General features: G+C 43.1%; 1 protein-coding gene across 1 annotated transcript; it reads right to left on the reverse strand.

Moving 5' to 3' along the window:
* Positions 1 to 466: 466 nt before the first annotated feature.
* On the reverse strand, positions 467 to 23,006 carry LOC109309603 (kynurenine/alpha-aminoadipate aminotransferase, mitochondrial-like). The gene is made up of 11 exons (XM_019534345.1): positions 22,999 to 23,006; positions 22,370 to 22,502; positions 17,893 to 18,087; positions 17,480 to 17,545; positions 15,431 to 15,513; positions 11,885 to 11,981; positions 11,375 to 11,436; positions 10,314 to 10,378; positions 7,644 to 7,750; positions 4,223 to 4,324; positions 467 to 649 (listed from the first exon to the last, which is right to left on the reverse strand). The coding sequence occupies exons 1-11, from the start codon at positions 23,004 to 23,006 to the stop codon at positions 602 to 604; spliced, it is 966 nt and encodes a 321-aa protein (XP_019389890.1). The 3' UTR covers positions 467 to 601.
* Positions 23,007 to 23,025: the final 19 nt, after the last annotated feature.

Raw genomic sequence — 23,025 nt, forward strand, 5'->3', positions numbered from 1 at the left:
TATCTGTTAATCTACTCATCTTAGACTAACCTGTAAATACTGAATTGATTCAGCCTTGGGCTTTTTGATGGTCTGTACTCACCATCAGGTCTTGAGCAAGATAAAACTGCAGAGAATAAAATGGGTAGGGCATATAGTGAGGACCAGTTAGGGAAGGCAGGTTTTGGAAGCTTAGATGGAGGGTATCAGACCTCAAGGTATACCTAGCCAATGGTGGGAGATAATATAAAAACTGATCTGGAAGGGACAGGCAAAGATGCAAACAAGTGGAAGGTGGCTAAAATGGTTATAGGCCTCAGAGGCCTGCAAGACCAGAGAGAGAGACCGTATAAAGGAACTATAGGTTACATAGTGTTCTGAGAACTCAATCTGTTGTATAGAAACCTGATAAGTATTCTTCTTATTATTAGGAATTTATTGTTGAATATCATGACAGCTAATGGGAAATATCACAATTTGAACAGCAAGACTAATATTTGTGCCATTACTGATTTAAGGGAAACATTTCTTTTTATGCTGGCCGGGGAAATTAGATACACCCTTTCTAAATGTCAATAAATGCAAGTTTCTAACAATCATTTTTTTTCCAGAGGCCTTTGTTCTAGCATTTCATGTTTTCTCTTATAAGCTCAGCCAGCTTCTGGAAAGCCTACAATGAAAAAAAAGAAAGAAATGGATAAAACAGTTGTCAAAAGAAGGCATTACAGTTGTCAACAGCAGCTACTTGCACGCTGACTGTTAATATTAAACTGTCAATTATAACCTTTGTCTATAGCTTTTCTGTGTTTATTTTGCTCCTAACTCTATGGGCTATAGCTAGCTACTGAATTCAGTGGGAACTGAAATCAGGCCCTATGTCTGCAGAAACTTTAATTTAGTTTCAGTGTATTAAAACCCCAAAGAGTTTTCCAACCCTGCCTTCTCTACTACAGTACATGCTATTTCATGGTCTTTCAAAGCAATGGATTTGACTAGCTTGTGAGGGCTTTCTGAGCAGATACTTTTGCTTCATGCTGCTTGTTTGCAGTTTAGAAAATGTAACATGTTTGCCAAGATCTGAAAATATCTTTACTAGTGTCAGGTACAGTGTTATTTCAGTGATAATGTGATGACAATATTCTGCAGAGAACAGAGAGCAACAAGTGAAGGAAAAACTACGCAACTGACCCAGCATGCTGGAATAATCTCCTTCTGTTGGTGTCAACAAGGGAAGTGTGATCATGTTTTTCATACTTATTTCTTGAGGAAGCATAATAATTTTTTGAGACATCCTGGAAATACTGAATTATATCAAGAACGTAATGAATTTTCCACTTGGCCTTTATTTTTCACTCCCCATAACTGTATTAACATATACTGTACTACTCTTCTAAAACATGGCACTTGATGTTGTGAAAACATGGTGCTTGTTCTCTCTCTGCTACTTTCTTTATTAGGTATGCATTGGGGGTGGTGCTCTAATAACCCACATTGCATAAACAATTTGCTGAACTCAGAGCCACTAGGTACCAGTGATAATGAACTTAACCTGATTTTAAAAAAGAGAGAGTTAGATATGTGTATGGATAACAAGAACAACCACTGTTAAGTTAGGTATGAAAAGAAAAAGGAAAACTAATGTTTCAGAGTCTAACCCAGCCTCTAGGTGATAATCAGCTTCTGCCATGGGCTGGTTATTCCACAGTTTTCCACTTTAGTAGCTATTGCCATCTTTCTTAGTGTCCCTCTCTATGTGTAGGTAAAGGTGGGATGAGATCTAATGCATGATCAAAACAATTGTGCTTCCTGCCATACCACACATTCATGGCAGGAGGTGTGATTGTGGTGGGATCACACATTAGACCCAATAGTGCCTTATTGCTGGTGCAGGGGAAGCCTAATCCTAGGCTCCCCCTGCACCAGCAAGAAGTATTCTCCCAAGTTTGGAAGCCCCCTAAGTTGAGCCATAGGCATACTCCATACACCTCTGTGGCTGGGAGACCTAGCTGCTGTGCTTTCTCAGCCCCAGGGGCTTCACACAGCTGGGTCCTGGCACTGGGAGATGCACTACCAGGACTCAGCATCAGCAGTTGCAGGACTCTGGGTTCCAGCAGCTGTGGGGTGCTATTGGGACCCAGAGCGAGCAGCTGCTGGGACTGAGAATCTCCACCGTTGTGGGACTCCCAGTCCTGGCTCGGCCTGGGAGCCTGGTCAGGCACAGGTAGACCCTGCTACATGTGCAAATTAAAGTTGGATAACAACCAGCTGTAAACTTAGTACACATTTTCGAGGTCTAACTTTATAGTTAGCTGGGGCTTTTTATTGTGTGATAGCTACTTTGCACATGCAGTTGGTTTCAGTTAATTGTGCAGTTAACCAGGTAATTGTGTAATACCTGTAAGTGTAGAGAGGGCCTTAGAATCAGAGAAAATAGGGCTGGAAGGGACTTTGAGAGAATATCATGTTAAACTCTCTGATCAAGCATGACTATCTTTGTGTAAACTGCCCCAGCCAGAGATTCAAGAACCCCATTCATTACTTAACCACTCTTACAGTTAAACATAGTGGGGACTTTTACATGTGCTCCGGGGCTGCGGGGACAGTGCTTTAATTAGAGTGGCTCCAAGAGCTGCTCTAATTAAAGCGCTGCATTATCTTGTGTATCAGTGTCCCTGCACTTCAAAATGGCAGTGGGAGCATTTGAACTAAAGCTTGTTTGATGAACTTTAGTTCATGTGGCCCTGCTGCTGTTTTGAAGCACAGAGATGCTGATGCATGAGATATGGGAGGCTGCTGGAGCACAATAATTGCCACACTCCAGCAGTGACATGCTGTAATCACAGTATGTCGAAGCAGCCTCCATGCTTGTGTACAGGCACACAATATCCCTAATACCTAACTTAAATCTCCGTTCTTGCAATTTAAACCCATTACTATAGTGATTCTCAACCAGAGTACCACAGCAACCTGGGGTGCCACCAGACTCTTCTGAAGGGTGCTAGGAGGTGTGAGAAGATAAGCAGATAATTGCAGCCTCAGGCTTGTCCATGCCTGTCAGATCTCTCAAACCCATGGCATGGTTTCTCTATGAGGAGGTGAGTGTGCTAATATACAAATTTGTTTTTCAAATTGGGTGTCACACAACTCACAAAAGTTATGGAGGGGGGGATTTGAATTAATTGAGGAGTGCTTCAGGATCAAAAATGTTGAGACCAACTGCACTACTTCTTGTCCTATCACCAGTGGACAAAAAGAATAATTAAATACCATCCTCTTTATAATGATCCTTTTTTTTGTATGTGAAGACTGATATGAAATTTCTGCTCATTGTGTGTGACTGGTAATGGCTAGAAAGTTAAGTTATATTTTAGGCACTATGATGGGATTTGTGAGGCCTGTGTTTATTTCGATGGCCTATGGAAAAAAACACTTTGCGAACTTGGAAGACACAACTAGAGCATATCTATACAGTACACACCTTCTTACTTCTGCACAGCTTCTAACTGTGCCACTGCTGGTACTGCACAGTAGCAATGAGCTAGTGTGCAGAGTCAGAAATGGCCCATGTGCCACTGGGACTGTGCAGTACCAGTGGGTAGAGCAATCATTTAGTACTTGCTACATGTACTGTGCAGTAGCTAGTTGCTGCTGTGCGGTAGCAGAGGCATCACAGTTAGTGCTTGCCAACACTATGTTACTGTAGTGTCTCATGTAGATCCTCCCAGTTTGTGTTAAAGTGAGTACTAAACAACTGCACAGTACCCACCAATGGTGGTGGCATCATGGTTAGTGCCCACCAATGCTCTGTTGCTGTAGCTCATAGGTACGGCAATGTAGCATCTCATATAGATGTGCCAAGTTTGTGCTAAAGCAAGTACTAAATGACTGTGCAGTCCCAGTGGCTCACAGGTTGTTTCCAACCCTACCGCACAGTACCAATGAGCTACTGTGTAGTAGTGGTAGCGTCATGGTTAATACCCACCATTGCTACGTTATGGTGATGTAGTGTCTTGTGTAGATGCGCCCAGTTTGCACTTCAGTTGTAATCCTGATTCCAAAGGGGACTGATAAATAGTCAGCTTTTAAAATTGGAATTTGGGTGATCATTTTCCATTAAAAAATTAGCAGAAATATAAGAAAGGTCAGTAAGTCCCATGTTAATCTAAATGCAAATGTCAAATTCACATGAAAACAGAAGTAGTAAAATGTTTCAAAGGTGGAGTAGAGGGCAGTTTGCTCTCACCTGGTCAATTTGGATTGGAGAAGCAAAAGAGAAGGAAGCTCTGACATAAGGACTAGGCTCTGAACTGTCCCTGTGGAATCCTCTTCCAGGAACCAGACATATCTAAGAGAGAGATCACCTACTTTAGTATGTCAAATGCATTGACATTTTTAGAATGTAAATGTGATCATTTCAGTATTCCATTTCAGATGCAGTTGATGCTCAAATTATATTTTCCCGTTTTGGGATATAGTTGATTAAAGGCTGGAGGCTGCAAGTGAGAGAAGAATGGTAGAAAAAACCCTGGGCATATCCAGTTCACTCTCCCTTTCAGCACCCACTCTCTGCCACTGTGAGACACAGGCTAGTAGGAAAGATGGATCCAGCGAATGATAATTCCTATGTTCTTATGAGTTGACTCATACTAACTGCAGAACTGTTTCACTTTGCCACTTTGTTGAGTAAAATCAAGGCAAAGGTCATTCTGCAGTCAACAAGAGCAATTTTTGTGGATATTTTTGAGCCAAATTCAGTGGGGACACAAAACAGTGGTGGCACATCATGTGGCATTTGATTGGAAAATGGCTGAAATTGGTTAATGGCATCTTCTGCTTAACTCCTGTTTGTACTAATTTGGAATTCAGTTTAAATAGGTTGTATGTCAGGGAGGAAGGAGGTGGGCATAATGCTCAGAACAAATTTAGTTAGTTCTAAGATAAAGCAACTCAGATCTGTACTTTCACTTATGTGTACAACATTTGTGTAATCAAATTTAACTCAGATTCAGTACAGAGGTACCCAAAAGCTTTGTCCCTCCCAACTATACAGTTGGTCCAATAAAATATTTGTCTTTCATTTTTCATGGACCATAATGGCTACAAAATTACAACATTACCTATAATTTCTTTTGACTTCCATGAAGGCAGTACCCATTTGTTCTGGGAGCTGAATTTGACCCCTGCAGAATTTTGCATAAATAATTCCACCCATTTTACCAGCTTCTTAAATGTAACTTACGTTGCTACTTACAGCCCTGTTCAATTTGACTTGTATTTGGTGAAAGTTAAAGTCTTGCTGTTTAAGGACTATCTGAATTAACATGCAAATTATCTATGATAATACAATACTGGAGTATGCTGGGCAATAGCTTATGCTGGGTCTATATTGGGTCAAAGACTGAGCTTGGGGAAGCTGGGTATGAGTACCATGCACATGCCCCATCTACCCAAGTCTGCTGATCTTCTTCAGAGCCAGAAGTTTATATGTGAAGCTACTCCAGACTCACCCCTAGTGCCTTCTCTCAAGAAAGTGAGGGCTTGAGAGCAGACATGGGGGATAAATTTGAAACAGACTCATTAGCCAACTTCTGGCTTTGGAGCATGTCAGTTTACTTGAGTGGGTGGGGTGTGCTCAGGCCTGCCCTTTCTGCTAGTTGTTTCATCTTTGTGATTATAAGGTGATCCTTATTGATTGTGACAAGGATTGTATGTGGCTTAGCCCTGGACAAAAATTAAAACAGCAGCTAGGATGATGGATTTCAGTACTAAGCCCCACTCTAGATAGTTGAGGCTTATTACAGCAAAGCAGGGTAATTGGCTATTCACTTCTTGGATTTCAGGACACTTAACATTTTACATCATTTTGCTGGTTTCCTCTCTTTGCATAATCTCTTTGCCCTAGATCAAGTAGTCAAATATTTATTAAGAAAAAGGCATTTATTAAACATCCTGTATTTTTTTTACTAATTATCAACAGACTAATTTGGTCACTGTCTGGCAGGGCACAGGTTGTGCCTGCCACTTTAAGGGTTTGAGCAGGATGCAGCACAGCTTGCAGGTGGGAGCAGACCCAATTAGACAGTCACATGGTGGTCAGGAGGCTGCTTGATTGGTGGAGATGCTGGGGAGCCTCGATATAAGACCAGGCCCTGAAAGGAGACCTGGTAGCTGCTAGAGGGATGCCACTGGAGTGACATTGCCTGGCCAGAGGAGTCTGCTCCTAGAATATTTGGAGGCCAAGGGTAGGAACTGTGGGGATGAAGGAGGTTCCTGGTACTGGGGCATAACTGGAAACTACACCCTGCTGGGGTTGGATGGTGTGGTGGGACAGTCTCCAGGAAATGCCACACTTTTGTTCCTCCCTAGTGAAAGGCAAGTATGAGATGCTGGAAAGCCTTCTCCTCCACTGCCATGTGGGTGGCCCCTTGGAGGGCAAAGGCTGGGGGAGCGCACCCTGACAGAAAAGCACAAGGCCCAGGCCCACCGAGTGGGGCCTCAGGCAGGGTCCAGGCTGATAGAAGGGGACTGAGACAGGGGCCAAGGCTTACAGTGAGGCCTGAGGCCCAAGGGGTGTAAGGTCCAGCAGCCCAGTGATGAGGCAGGGTAGAGGCCCAGTGATGGGGCATGTGGCCAAGGTAGGTCTGAAGATGCCTGATGTCAAGTTTGGGCCAGAGGCTGAGTGCAGCCCAGTAATGGGGCTGTGGAGTAGTAGTGGATTTGGATGCCTTCTATGAGGCATGGGACATGGTATAAGGGAAGGTTCGGAGCTGTGTATTTCACCCTTGGCATTAGGGCAGTTACATGGGCAGCCTCCTGGATTTTTCCATCTACTTTGATACATCAAGGTGTGGCAGACAAAGCAGGGCAGACCGCCCTAGACAGGTGGGGCAGGCTGATGTAGTGTCTGGACCTGAGCTGACCCCCTGTTACACACTCTTCCCTGTGAAATTTAGCATTTATGCTCTACACACACACATTTCTACTGGAAGTCTGGCTTCACTGATGTCAAATAGGAAAATTGCCATGGACTTTAATGAGGACAGGAACTCTTCTCTGATGTACCAATTGCTATGAAAACTGCACAGAGTACATGAGCTCCAAAGGCTTCCACTAAATGCTTCCAAAGGCTGCCTCTTATCCTTGTGCTATGTCTAACTGCCTATACTGTCTTGCTATTGAAATATTTTAGTGTCCTATCCTAAGAACCAGATGGTAGACACTAGCACGTATACTATTTGCTATCCCCTGTGAAGATATTGTGGAATAGTGTCACCCAGATTTACCCATGCCAACATTGCCATAGGACTGGGGCCTAGGACATTTATCTATTTGAAGTGTGATTCTTTTTCGTGACCAGTTTCTCTGTGTTGTCTAGTGCTATGTGCAGTTAAAATTATTAAGTTTATTACAATGATTAGGTTATATTAAAAATGTGCATAGGAAATAAAATGTTAAGCATTTGCATAATGGGTAAAATCCAACTGATATTATTAATGTGATGTCACCACCCTAGTTACTGAATTTATTCCTTAATGACCCAGGAAGAAAACCTAATATGAGTCACAACTGATTTAATAAGAAACAAGCAGAATGGTATACATGGTTCTATTCCAAATCAAACCTTAAACTGTATTAGTGTTTCTCAGTAGTATAATTTTCCCTACCCCTTTCTCTAAGGCTTTTTCCATGACCAACTGGTGTGTATCAGAAATGCCCTTAATTTTAATCCATAGAAACATTCCAGCTGTAGGGACATACCAATCTGCCAAATCTAGAGAAAAAAAAAAACAGATTTTGAATTAAAGCATATTTTGCATTTATAATGAAAACACTGAAATGGAAATTGATTTCACTGGGGTCAGGATTTCACCGGTAGTATTGTCTGTGTCATCGCTTTTATGGCACTGATTTACAATGAAAAGCTCAGCTTTCAAGCAATTACTGTTCCGTGCCTTTTGTTGGGATCAGACTGTGCGCAGCTCAAATGGGACTGGATTTTGCATAGATCTAAGTTCTTGATAGTACCAGAAAGATGAGACTTTTCTTGAAAGGAAAAGAAAACACTCAATACATTAATGAAAAAGAATTCAGATACAAGTTAATGGGAGTGGTTAGCTTTGGTGGTAAGAGTTTAGATTCAGCTGGTCCCTGAAGGTGATGATGGATTCACCAATGACTAGTTCAGTTATAACAGCACAGCGATTGGTTAACTTAATTTTGCTACTTACGATGAAAGTGAAACTGAAGCTGTTAATTCTGGTGCACAGAACCATCAGTAGCCTGAAAGTGAAACCAACTGGTCCCTAGTGACATTAGGCTTCAGATGTACTTGTTCACACGTGCTAAATATCAAATAAGCAGCATATACCAAAATAACTAATAAGATGAAGAAACCTCTCTTGTCCTATGCATGTGAATAGTTACTACAGGAGACTGAGGTATTGTGAGCTTCTAGCTGTTAGTAATCTGATGACATTCATTTGTCTCATTCTGACTGGATCAAATGGACTGGTGGCCATGCTCATCACGTGTATGTCACAGATGGGAATTTGGATAAAAAAAGCTATGCAGTTTATGTGGTATGTTCTGTCCACAACAGATGGCTTTGTTGGAAAGGAAGACATATCTGAGAATTTGCCAATATACAGTCATCAACTGATTTCCAGGGTCATTCACAGTCTTAGGGTCCTATTAGACTGTTCCCTGTTCTTGGATTGCCAGAAGCAGTGCTTAAAGTATTTGCCCAACTCATCATCAGAAACAAACTTCCCACTGTTCAACAGACATCAAAAGGGACACAACCTTGCCTTAACGATAGATGATTAACCTGTTGACACATCTCCACTGCTACTGCAAGAAATCCATCAGGCTCCATAAATCCTATAATACCTTTCTCAAAATGTGAAATATTCAATGCACCAAATACCCTTATGGTAACTGCATGAGTGAAACTCAACACAACCTACACTCCAGAATGGACTCTCACAAAAAATAACATAAAGGACAAAAACACACATACACTGGTAGGAGCACATCTTTTCACAGAGCCACAACTCCCTTTCTTACCTTGCTGTTCTCATGCCCAAGGCAACAAACACCTTTAAAAGGTGAGTTTGGGGACAAAAATTCCTAAGCTGTTTGGACACTAGGATCAGTGTTGATTTTATGACACACCATAATCTAGCTGATTCCTGAAATTCTTCGTAGTGACGATGTGTAGGGGGTGCACATGCACCCCCTGAGAGCACTAGTGCACCCCCTGTCAGCCAGCTTTCCTGGGTGGCAGGGAAGGTGAGAGCGCTGATGCCCCCCTGAGAGCACTGGCTGGGAAGTGCACCAGGAGAGGTGTTCACCCTGTGGCTGATCCCATTGACCCGGAATTGTTAGCGGCACACCTGCAAGTGCCAGTGGTCCGTTGCTGCCAGTTGTGGGTCGGCAGGATTGGTCACCGCAGGGGGACTCCTTTCCTCCCTCAGTTGGCAGGATTGGCCGTGAGGGACTGCCCCCAGTTGCTGACTGTCCAGTCGGGGGGAGGCAAGTGCACCAGTCGCCCATGCTTTCTACACACTACAAGTTATAAGTACCTTCCTCCCTTTTGATAGGTCTTAATTTACCAGTTATCAAGCTTTCTTTTCTTTTGCTATCCCTGGGAATTTGATACAGTCCTCCATACCTCATTGTATTGCCTGGTGTGTGCAGCATAACTATGCCTGATGTTCATCTTAGAAAAAGGCACTTTGCACATATGCAAAAGATAATCTTTACAGTCATATTGCTTATTGCTGCATGCAAATGTGGGCATGTCTCTGGAGGGGAACCTCCCCTTAATTTGGAGGCTTTGGCACACTCTTTTTTTGTTCGCCTGTCAAACTCCTTCCTCAACTTGGCATCTGTCATAAAGAGGGTACCTCTTTAAGTAGCACAAGCTGAAACCAGGAGTATGACTAGTTATGAAAGGTGAATGAATGGCTAAAAAAGCAGGCCAAATCATACAAGTTATCATGCATATATCACACTTTTGTTCCGGAAGAATTTTCTTATAAACAGTTTCCTCCTCATCCTTGTTATCTATTTGGGATGAGCTAATCTGATGCAAGACAAATTAAACCGGTTCAGAGCACACAAAAAAGTTTCTTGAGATTAACCTTATCCATGCAGCTTTTCACGTATAAAGTGATTCAGCTTCCACATGCAGAGAGGCTTTTTGAGGGGAAAAAAACCTCTCTGAAACCATAATAATATTTAGTCCCTTAATCTGCACTGTCCTTTGGCTATCTGCATATCTAGGAGCACCATTTAAGTAAAGGCTTATGGGTGCATATTGATTCACTGACCTTTTAACCATTTGTCTGCTGCAGCAAGCATTGTATTTCGCTGGGCCCTGTAGAATTCCACCACTCTGGAAGCAAAAAATCAATGCAAGTAATTTTAAAGACCAGTGGGGTATGAGTCAGTCGCACAGTTATCATTAAATACTATTCTATACGTCATGCCCTGTCACTGTTTCATTGGAAATCAATGTTAAGTGCTACTCTTGATAAGTCAACTTAGCAGTGTCATTTTTCCTTTTCAATTTTTAATGTAGTTTTTTTGGGAAAAAATACAAATAAACTAACCAAAATGGGATGGAGAACTTGTAATGCCTACCTCTGCAGCCTCTCAGTCATTTAGTTTGAAACTTTGACTTGGGCATTATTTATTACCCATTGTATGTAGGGCAGAGACTGATATTAGAGAGAGAAACAGCTCAGTGGAAAAATAGGGTGAGAAATGGAATGGCATAAAGGTAATATGAAAACCATAGAGAGAGAGATGTTTTAAAAAATGGATTTTCTACAGTGAAAAAATAACTATGGCAGATATATTTACAGTAAACAGAGCACCAGCCTGTAGTAATATAGCTTTGGTATAAGAGAACAGCTTTCTGTTACAGGAGCACATCCCAGATGCATTGAAACCAGTGTAGTTCTTTCCTTCAGCTGGAATTAGAGCAGACCCAAAAGAGCACAGTATTGTCTTCTGCTAGCAACATTTTTTTGCTTAAAAAGTGACCCTTGGAAAGAAAGGTGCAATGTATCAGGAAAAGGTATTAAGGGTTAGTCAGATAAAATTCTGAATTTCCTTCCTTTTGCGGATCGGTCTCAGTCATTCACTGAGATATAATATAGTTTGGGGAAGTAAATACAGAATTTATTAACTTCAAACCTTGTCTCTTAAAGAGCATTTTCCCCATGGACTTCAAAAGTATAGTGACCAATAGTATCCCTTTTTATGTATCAGGTAACTGCTACATAGGTGATCAAGTGACTTGTTTGAGGTGCATGGTAACATAGGAAAGCTTGTGGACAGTTCAGGTTCAAAATGAAAAGAAACAAAGTCTACAGTAAAGTATTACCTGTCTGTATGCTCCAGCAAGCCCTTTTGCCCCCATTTGTGAAGAAGTGCCAATCCTAGGATCTGAGAGATGGAAGTTAATACCATAGCCTGAATCACAGAGTCATAGAAAATTAGGGTTGGAAGGGAGCTCAGGAGGTCATTTAGTCCAACGCCCTGCTCAAAGCAGGATCATTTCCAACTAGATCATCCCAGCTAAAGCTTTGTCTAGTCAGGTTTTGAAAATGTCCAAGGATGCAGAGCTCAGTCTTGAAAACCTTCAGACTTCTCTGAGAGTTCTTGCAGTGATTCTATACAATCCTGTGCCTCGTGTTTACCCACTCTATGTTCAAAACTGTCTACATAATGCCCAATATACTAAACAGAGCATGATACCCAGATTGTAAATGTGCAGGTTCTAGAAAAGCATACTGAGCAGGCTTATTTGCATGTTTCTGGACAGTATTGGGCTACCCAGCTGTTTCCAAGGCAGGATCAAACCGTTAGTTTGTAAAAGGTCCAAATCACTTGCCTGTGTGAAAGTGCTGGTGTGTATTGTTGAAACTTGCATATGTAGAACAATTCTGTCAATAAGAGGCTTGGGGCCCGTCAAAAAGCCTAATCTTAACCTAGATGAAAAGAAAAAGCATTAATTCAAATATTTATAAACCACCAATGTTTGTCATAGGGTTTCTTCATTATTGTTTTCTTTGATTAGTATTTTTCACTGTGAAATCTGATGGCTCAGTAATTCTGGGATACATTGCTTTTGCATGAATCAAATTGTGCCTTTTGCTCCATATGTATTGTGGAAAGCAGCTCTGCCTTGGTTTCATATACTCATGAAATGCACATGGTTAAATTTAATACAAAAGACACTGTGTCACATGGCTGCAACTAGAATAGAATAATACAAATTAATGGATTAGGATGAGGTCTACTTGAAATATGCATAGATTAATTGATAAGAAAACCCCCTTCTGTTCTGTGGCAGATTCCAATGGAATCTCTGAGCAGTGGATTTTTGTGGCATTTAATCAGTAATGGGATGCTCACTGCAAACCATTTGCAGCTGATAAAAGAAGGAAAAAGTTCTTTACTATTACAAAACATTCCCCAGAGACGAGCCTATGAACTCCACTTCAACAACCTCCTGGATACTAAAAATCATGGACTAAATATAGAGATTGGATTTATGACACATTATAGCCTGCCTGACATCTGACTCCCCAGCTACCTCTCCACTATTCATCCCCCTTCTCTCCCCTCCCCCTTACCCCGCAACCCAGCCTGTCTCTCACCCATTGACTCCTCAATCTACATTTTCACTGACTGCCTGTCTTGCATGCATACTAGCCCAGCCTCTGGCTTCTTTACTTTTCATTCCATCCAGGAAGAGCACATACCTACTGCAGAAACTTCCTTAGCCTGACGAAGGGTTTTTGAACCCAAAAGCTTGCTTAAAAATTGTTTTCCAACTGTTTAAGTTGGTCTAATAAAAGATATCAGATTCACCCAAAGAATCGTCTTACTGTCACAAGGAATTTGAATAGAAAAAGAAGGGTAAAAGTAGCACTAAAGGAAAACTTCTGAAATCACTTTCAAAGCTGCTCCACAGGCTTTTGCATTGCCACTGCAAAGCTAGGTACAAACTTTTGGGGAGGTTAAATTATGTTAAAAATGGCCACCCAATCTAATTTAGGGTGCAGACAGAAGTGACAATTTTGCCCCATCTGGCCCCAGAAAACAATCTATAGCCATGACCAGTGAACTTCTGTTTGGTCAGAGGTAACGTTGTAATTCAGAAGGCTTTGCAAAAATCGTTCTGAGTTACAGTTGGAATCTGCACTTCTGTCTACACCCCTAATTTGTCCAGGTGTGGGCATTACACTTAGATTGACCTAACTAGGGATCTAAATGTGAACTGTACATAAGTTCAGAAAGTTTAGATCGGTCTAAAAATGGCCGATCAAACTGTAGTTAGAAGTTAACTCAAAGTTAACTGTACCTCCAAGGGAGTCTAACTTAGTTCAGGCCTGGCAAGACTTATCTAATTGAACTTCTGTGCTGCTCAGAGTGCAGCTCTGGGGCTGGGAAAGCCTAGCTGGTGGCCACAGCACAAGGCTGCACTTTTCCTACCTGCCCCACTGACATCGGGCTATTTTTAGCCCCTCAGCCCCTTGCCCCACCCCAGAGAGACAGCACCTTTCATGGACCAGCCAGCCCCTCCATCCTGTAAGCTGCTTCTGGTGCTGGGAGCCAATCAAAGTAAGTCAGGGTGGTGGTGGGGCAGACAGGATGGGGTGGTAAGCTTGCTGGAAGGGGTGGTGTTCATCAGGGGTTGGGGGAGTCAGGGGGCTAAAAGTAGCCTCTGGTCCCAGGGAGAGAGCCCTCTGATTCCCTCAAGGTCCCCCTTCCATTGATCTGCTAGCAACCCTGATCCCACCAAACCCTCCCAGACCCCACCAGCCTCCCCTGTGGACCTTGCTAGCCTACCCCAATTCTTCTAAGCCCCCTGTGAACCCCACTTGTCTCCCTGATTCCTCCAAACCCTCCCAGTCCCCATCAACCCTCCCCTGCAGACCCCTCTTGCCCCTAATCACTCCCTGTGGGCCCCACTTGCCCCCCCATCTTCCCCATTCCCCCCATAGATCTTGTTTTCCCTCCTAGATTGTGAATGGCCCTGGCAGTCAGTTGATGGTATCACACTGCTTGAATGATTACCTCTACTACCTTCCCCATCCCAATTTACCTTGGATTGGGTGGCCATTTTTAACTTCCCCTAACTTCCCTGAATGTTTGTACATACCCCCCAAGAAAAAAGTTCCCTTATAGGTGTTCTTAGTAAACAAAATCTAAATAATAGTGTGCTAGGCAGGTACACTGTAGTGCAGTGGTTCCCAACCTTTTTTTTACTGTGGACCGGCAGCAGAGCCAGGTGGGAGTGAGGGCCCATAGGGCCAGGCAGGGATGAGTGGGGAATGTGGTGGGGGCCAGCACGCACTTGACAAGCACATCTGAGGAGCCAGTGAGCGAGGGCTGAGCCGCTACCACCAGGAGCTGGTTACAGCTTGTGTGCGACCCAGCAGCCAACCCTTTGCGGCCTGATGGTTGGGAACCTCAGCTTTAGTGTACTTTTGTTCTGTACCTGAACTTTGGGTATGAAAAGAAGTACAATTACGCTGCTGTAAATGGGACAGACGGGACTTACGTCTTAAGAGTAGACATCAGCTGAATCCAGTTTAACTGTTTTGTCTCCTAACCTTCTGTAAGTGAAGCTAAAATGTAATATTATAACCCTGTAGAAATCTGGGGAAATAACTTCACTTGCTGTTAGTTTGGAGCAGACAGAGGAAACAGTTACATTGGTTTCAGAAATACCATGGTAAGTCTCTTCGCTCTTCTTACAATGTGTGCTTCTGTTCATACCCTTTGTGACAGAACCAAAAGTATGTTTTACAGAGTGCAATATTTTAGTGTCAGCAATAAATGTAAAAGGGCCTGTTTTTAACCAGGGCATTATGAATCTCTAGAAAATATTTTAGACTTTAGTAATAATAGTGGGTGTATCTCCACATGAAATTAATGTAGCTGAATAAACTTTGGCACAATTTATGCTGGAGTTTATTGCTCCCAGTCACTATGTTTTCATGTGCCTTTGGGACCACAGCATGTTGAGCCAGAGTGGAGCAGCCCCTACTGGCAGGGGGTCCTAGGGGTTAGGCTGCGAGTCCATGGCCACTCTGACCCGGCTCAACGTACTGCGAGGGACTGGCTGGGGCATGAGGGTGCTCCAGTGTGGGGCTAGTTGGCAGGCAGTCCCTAGGCTGAAACATTTGGATGCCTCAGCCAACCCCATCAGCATCTAAATGTGCATTGCAACAGAGTAAATCATTTTGCCGTAGGATAGTGATTGTGTCTAGCAGTACTATTCTCAGCAGAGTTAATTAGTTTACTCCATTCTAATAGCACCATGCATGTAGACGGTAACGTTTTACTGCAGACCTAATTAGTCAACTCCGCAGTAAATGTCTCATGTAGATGCAACCAAAATGGATTATTTTGAATCCAGACTTACCCGGCAGAAATAATTTTCGAAAAAGAGTCGGACCTGATCACTCGGCCATCAACATCCATTGAAAGAAATGTTGGTGCCTTAGTCTGCACATGTAAAATATAGCTTATTATGGCACTAAGAAAACAGAACATCTCTCATTCACTTCTGTCAACAAGACAAGTTGCTATGCAGTGGGTTATGGTTGGCTTTGTGGGACTGAGTACTTCTTTCCCTTTGGTTTCTGACAGATGTGTAAGTACAGGCATGTTGGGATCTAATGCCTGATCCCCAAAATCATGCTGACTGACATGCCACACGTACATGACAGGAGATGTGGTTGTAGGATCAAGCATCATATTTTATCATGCCATATTGCCAGTACAAGGGGAGCCCGGGTTCACCAACCCAGGCTCCCCCTACGCAGGTAAACAGCAAGCTCTTGTGGCTGGGATCCCCAGCAGCTGATTCAGGCTCCCAGACTCTGGGGTGTGACATGTACCCCTGAAGCTGAGAGCCATCAGCTGATCCAGGCTCCTAGCTTCAAGGGTGCACCCTGCAGCTAGGAGTCCCAGCTGGGGCGTACATTCAATTAATGGTATGATAGGAGCCAGCCACACAATTGTTACAAATTTTTAGTGTAATAATTATATAGCTTTTTCCTTGTTTTATCATGCCATTAATTGCATCGATATGTGGCCAGGTAACAACTCAAGAAGTGATTAACTGGTAATCATGACATAAGTTCAGTGTATGCCAGGGTCTTTGTGTCACTCTTCTGGGATGGGTTTAATGTGATTTAGAAAGAGTAGGCAGTGTACCAAGCTAGTGTCTGCAGTGGCATAGGTTCTCCACAAGGTGGCAGGACATGAGCATAAATAAATATATGTCAGCCATTCTTCTCAACACTGGGTACATTTACACGAGACACTACAGTGCAGTAGCAATGTGCAGTAGCTCATTGCTACTGTACTGTAGAGTCTAAACATAACTGTGTGGTGTCGGGACTGTGCAGTAATGCTTGTTACTGTGCAGTCATTTAGTGTAGCATTTACATGTGCACCTAGGAATGCAACATATTGAGCTGGGCTACCATAACCCTGGCTCGCAAGGGGCCCAGGGGGTGAGCCTGCTAGCTCAGAGGTGCTTCTCCCTGGCTCAACTTGCTGCAGAGGGGCCGGCTGGGGCATGGGGGTGCTCCAGGATAGGGCTGGCTGGCAGGCAGCCCCGCACTGTAGCACTTTCATGTCCCAGCCAGCCCTGGTCAGCACCTACATGTGCATTGTAGTGGAGTAAATAACTGCCATAGGATAGTACTTGCGTTGGGCAGTACTAACTTACAGCTGAGTTAATTAGTTTACTCTGGCCAAATAGGTCTGCATGTGAAGACAGAAATGGTTTACTGTGGAGCTAATTGGGCAACTCCACAGTAAGTGTCTCATGTAGATGCACCCCCTCTAGAGACACAAGACAAATCAGACTAAATATTTGTTAACCATGGGAACTGCTATGGCATTGTGAGGTGACTCAGCATCTATTTGTATACACACACATATCTGCTACATATTTACTTTACAAATAAAAATTTGGATGTACACACTTAAGCAGTTCTAATAACCAGATGTATGCCAGGGTTTTTTACATTTGTGTTGCAACTGCATTCCTATATATTCTAACATGATATAGAATACAAGTATTAGAATTTTTTATATGTCCATGTAGGCATCTGCCCAAATTTTATGCCATGCTAATGAAAGATTAAGGTGTGTCATCTGGGGCCTTCATCCCTTGACAGGACATGTTTCATTCATATCTGTATATACTTAATGGCTTTGATCATCTTTGATCTCTGTTTGAACTCTGAAGAGATAATATAATTGTACAGTCATGACAGCCTAGGAAGCTTTCTATCTGCCAAGATATATTTAAATGTAAGAATGTTCCAACATGCTCAACACTGGTTTCAGAAATAATCTAAATATTTTTGTTTAAATGAGGACAGATCCAAGTTTATTTCTGCCTGTTAAAGAGTATATGTAACAGTGACACCAATAACCAGAAGTGAATATTTACCTTTACAAACTGAAGAAAATAATATGGATCATCTTCTATTATAAGGAAATCATACTCTCTTGCTAGCTAAAGAAAAATTGAAAAAGATCATTTCTCGAAAACTGGCAAGCAATTATTTTCAATAATTATTTTAATGGTATTTTAGCACATGGGCTGAGAAGAAATAGTGCAACTGTAAGCAACAGAACAGGGTAAATACTGTAGCAGTCATTTTACATATTACACCTCTGGACTATAAAAAGAATCATATAAGAAGCCAGCAGTGACAAGAGACCCAATATAGGGGTGTTTTTGTTTTTTTTTCTAACAGAATCAACATTTTATCTTCAGAAAACATTATTATTCACTATACTTAAATATTATTTTATATTTTCTAAATAATTTATGATAAAGTATTCTGTGCTGCTAAATACCTGGTATATCTCTTTTTTGCGATCAGTGCTCAGTGAGATTCCAGCAGGATTGCTGCCATTTGGAATAATGTAAAGGAACTTGGGTTTTTTTCCATTTTCTGGTCTCCACTTGAAAAGAATGTCTTTCAAGGCTTTTGGAATAATACCAGATTTATCACTGGGTACCCTGACAATATTGGCACCCAATGCTTTCAGCTGTTGATAAAAAGGAGACAGATCTGTCATAAAATCTGCTCAGACAATCAGCAATTCAGAAATAACACAGAAGTTCAACACTTATTTAAGCAAAGTAGTTAAAACTTGTTTCCCTATATATTCAGTCTGAAACAGACAATAGGGGAACTGGAATGATTTTAAACAATATTAAAAGTAAATTTAAAAAACAAACAAACAGTAAAATATTTAGGTTTAGAACATAACTGCAGAAAACCCTGAAAATTTCATGCATCTCAATTGGGAATTGACATAATCCCTGTCAGAATTTATCTTGAGCGAGTTATGCAAACCCCACCTGCTGCTCTGCATCTGGGCCTGTGCCCCCTCTCTCTTGCTCCACATCCAGCCCCGTGCCCAGAGGTGAATTAATGTGTACTGGGGCCCTGGGCAAACACAAAATTGGAGACAACGGGGGGTGGGTTGTGGGTGGGGGGGAGGTAGGGCTCCTTCCCCTCCTGGTGCTGGAGGGGAAGGCTGGGGGGACCATGCCAGGTTGGGGGTGGGGGACACATGCCTGCCTTTTGTCCCTGCTCCCTGCCCCCCGCATCTCGCTATGGCCAAACATATACACACAGGTGCATACACACAAGCGTGCACTCAGATGGGCACACGCTACTCTCACTCTGTACACATGGACACACAGATGCAAACATACTCTCCCTTCCAGGAACACAGGCACATGCACACACACTCACGCATGCACATGCACTGACACATGCATGCATACAGACAGACAGACACACACACACACATGCACATGCGGTGATGGGCGTGCAGTCTACTCACTCTCTGCACATGGAGACAGACACAACCACATTCTCCCTCCTGCCATGAACAGACACATGCATGTGCACAAGTGCATGCACATGCACTGACACATGCACACACACAGACACGCACGTGCACACGCAGACAGGCGCGCACTCTACTCACTCGCTCTGCACATGGATACAGACACAAACGCCCTCTCCCTGCCATGAACACAGACACATGCACACACGCCCACATGCACTAACACATGCATGTATACATACACACAGATAGAAGTACACTCTATTCACTCCTTCTCTGCACATGGACACACAGAGACAAACACACTCTCCTTCTGCCATGAACACAGACAACACATGTACGCACACAGTGGCAACATATAGGGGGAACACCCCCTGTCTGGCTGCACTTGCCACTTAGGCAACGGGCAGGGGGGCAGGCAGGAGTGCTGATGCCCCCTTACAAGTACCGGCCGATCACTGCAGCTGTTTCCAGAAGTGGTCTCAGCCACTCCTGGAAACAGCTGCAGTGATCAGTTGCAGGGGGAACCTGTTCCCTGGTCAGCAGGTTTGGTCGTAGGGTGGGCATGTGCCCCCCCGACTAAGGCAGCACTAGTCACCCATGCACGCACACATAGACACGCACATACGGAGACGGGTGCATACTCACTCACGCTGCACATGAACACATTCCCTCCTGCTGTGAACACAGACACACGCACACACAGACATGCATGCAGACACACAAATGGGCACACACTCTACTCACTCACTCTGCACATGGACACACAAACACAAATGTACTCTCCTTGCCATGAACAGAGATGGACGCATGCACACACACACACACACACACACACACACATGCACACACAGAAGCAGATGCATACAGATGCCCTGACGTACACACAGACGCAGATGCACACACAGAGGCACACAAGAGCACACATGCACCCACACGCAGGGACAGATGTGCATGTGCAAGCGTACACACACACACACACACCAGCCATATCCCTTCTCCTCCCAGGACTTCCCCCTCCCCCCACTCTCCATCACACTGTGGCATCTTCCCCCCCGTTGCCATGCCTGAGTGGGAGCTGCTGCCCAGCTGTGTCCCTGCGGCCATGCACGTGCCTGGGCTGGGCCAGCTCAGGCCAGGAGCCCCGTGCCCCCTCTCGTGGGGGTGGCAGCAGTGGGAGGGGTGCTCTATGGGGATCAGGTGAATGTTGGGTGCTGTGCCCTCCCCCAGAGCTGCTGCACAGCACAGCTCCTGGCCCACCTCCGGTCCTCTGTAGAAGGCACCTGGTTCTAACTCTCACAGCAGTTCTTTTGTAGTAGCATCTCAGCACATCTGATTGTCACACTCCAATTATTTGGGGTATTATTCTGTCTCAGCTTTGCTGAGGTCGTTGTTAAGTTTTCAAAAAAGGTGAAAAAAATGTGCAACAGATAAGTGCTACCTCTGCCTGAATTTGGAATAGCTGGTAGAGGAGGAACAATGAAAGTCAAGGTATCGAATACTGCTGGCTCTTACTCAAGTGCCCCGCATTTCCGCTGGCTCCCAGGAACTGGGGGGAGGGAGGCTTGCACCTGGCAGCCGTCAACACCCAGTGCCCTGTGTTGCCTGCTTTGCCTCCAGCCCCACGCTACATCTCCCCTCCCCCTTTCCTCTCTCACTCCCCGCCGCCTCCCCTTCTCCCTTTCTGCTGGCTGTTGTGCTGGTGCTGGGTGGTGGTGGCAGTGGGGGAGGAGTTGGCATGGCCGCAGTGGCTGGGGAGGGGCCCTGCCACTGGAAAACCACCCTTTCCTATCCTTTTCCCCTTCCTGCCCTCTTCCCTGCTGTCTCCCCCTCCCTGCTGGGTATTGTTGGGGTGGGGGGAATGTGCCTTGCTTTTCATACATAAACCATACTCACAGCTGCCAGAGTCCCAGTGTAATTGGGGTCATCTAAAAGGACATTATCTCCTGGGTTGACGAGCATATCGAACACCTGCAAACCAGAATGCTTTCTTTCACACACTAACTTCCTCTCTGTTACATTCTGCGCACTGCTACACAATCTGACCGGACTATTTATATGGATTACAGTTCAGTGTTTTCCGTAATGCTTATCATGGAGAATAACCTCAGAATACAAACTAGCCAAATAACAGAAACCCTGTCTTGTCTGTCTTGCTTGTCTTACTCATCTTACTCCAGCAAATAGTCCTCACTGGGTGCATCTACATGTGTGCTTTAATGCATAGTAGCCTATTCTACTGCACATTAAAGCAGCATGTAAAAAAAATGCTAATATGCTAATGTTTAGTAGAATAGGCTACTGCGCATTAAGCATCACCTAAAACGTATGCACTTGATTTCCTACACATTAGAGCAGCCTAATGTGCGTTACTTTAGCACCTCATATTGGAGGTAGTAAATTTAATGTGCATTAGGAAAAGCACATTAATACATATATAGACACACCCACTGATGACTTGTGCAGAAAATGTATTATTTTAATCCGGCTAGTAATATGACGAAATAAAATTTCATTCTTGTGCTAGTAGGAGTTTTGTATTTGAATTAAGTAGGGTGAAGATTTCATCCTGAACGTACAACTCTTCATTCTATAAAAGATACGCGTGTATCTGTTTTTCAAATGAAATTTACCATTATGGCCTCTAAACTGAAACCTTAAAGTGTTTATAGCATTAAAAACAGATGTAACAGATTGAACACCCTTTCTATTTAATCTACTACAAGTAGTAGGTAGATAGATCTGTATTCACTAGCATTTCTGGATTAGAGAAAAATCACATTACTTGCAAGGCACGTCTACACGTGATGCTACATCATTGTAGCAATGCGCTACAGTGACAGTGTTGGCGGGCAAAAACCATAATGCCACAGCTACATTGCTGTAGTGATGTGCTCCCTCAGCACATCACGTCACTATGCTGAAATAGCAGTTAAAAATAACTATGAGCTGTGTGGACAGTTTGGGGTGTTACTGTGCCAAAAGGAAGTACTAAATGATGGCGCAGTAACAATGGCACCATAGGGGCACGTATAGATGTGGCCACAGTGGAGTAAATAGAATTATAGCAAAACTAAACCTTGTAGCCATAAAATGAAAACACTCTAGCTGTAATAATACCATAATATAATAACTGCGTATAATAATATAATAACAGGTATAATACAATCTATGCAGTGTTCGTATGCAATATACTATATATCATATATTAGTATGTATGATACATTATATACTATACTATACTTATACTATACTACTATATATTATATACTATAATATGTCATATGCACTAAAATAATTATATATTATAGTATATACTATAGCATATAATGTATTATATATAGCATAATGCAAAATAATATTATACATAATACTATAATATAATGTAGTACTAAATGTTGTAGCTATAATATCTGTGTGGTTTCTGTAGCATGGCTGTGGCATTGCTTGATTTTGCTTTTAGTCTCACTTTACACAAGCCTTCCTGGCTTCCAGTGGTGACACATATCTCCATCTGTCCCTGATCTGGACTGTAGTTGGCTGTGGGAGGATTATGAAGACTCTTCTGTAAATCCTTTAGCCAGGACAACAGCTCGGGAATTCTGAAATACAAATGTCATTCTTTTATTCTCCATTTGTGTCCTTAGCACTTCATAAATGACTGAGTTGATTACACTGTAGTATTTTCAGGCAGTTCCAACATAGAAGACCTTGTTTGTGATTGTTGTTTATATTACAAAGGACTGTAGCCCAAGTCCTAACATCACTGGATAAAGATTGGTGCTGAAAACTATTACTGAAGTGATTAGTTCTAGTTTATATAAATAGCCCCAGCATTGGCCTAAATGTGACTGCATGCAGAAGTTAGGGTTTGCCTCATATTTAACTCGGGTAAGTTGTTGATGTCAAGCACTGGTAAACTATCTGGAATATCACAGATGTATGTCTGGAGGCAGAAACTGAAGCAGATCAGTCATAAGGCCAATAGAAGCATTTTGTCAATTCAGAATTGGCAGAAAAGGATCTTGGAGTCATCACTGATGCCAAGATGAATATGGGCAGGCAGTGTGGGGATGCAGTTAGGAAGGCCAACTGTACCTTGTCATGCATCCCCAGACGCATCTC

This window comes from Crocodylus porosus, unplaced genomic scaffold (assembly GCF_001723895.1).
Source record: "Crocodylus porosus isolate Cpor-Errol unplaced genomic scaffold, CroPor_comp1, whole genome shotgun sequence".
In the NCBI taxonomy this organism is placed as follows: Eukaryota; Metazoa; Chordata; order Crocodylia; family Crocodylidae; genus Crocodylus; species Crocodylus porosus.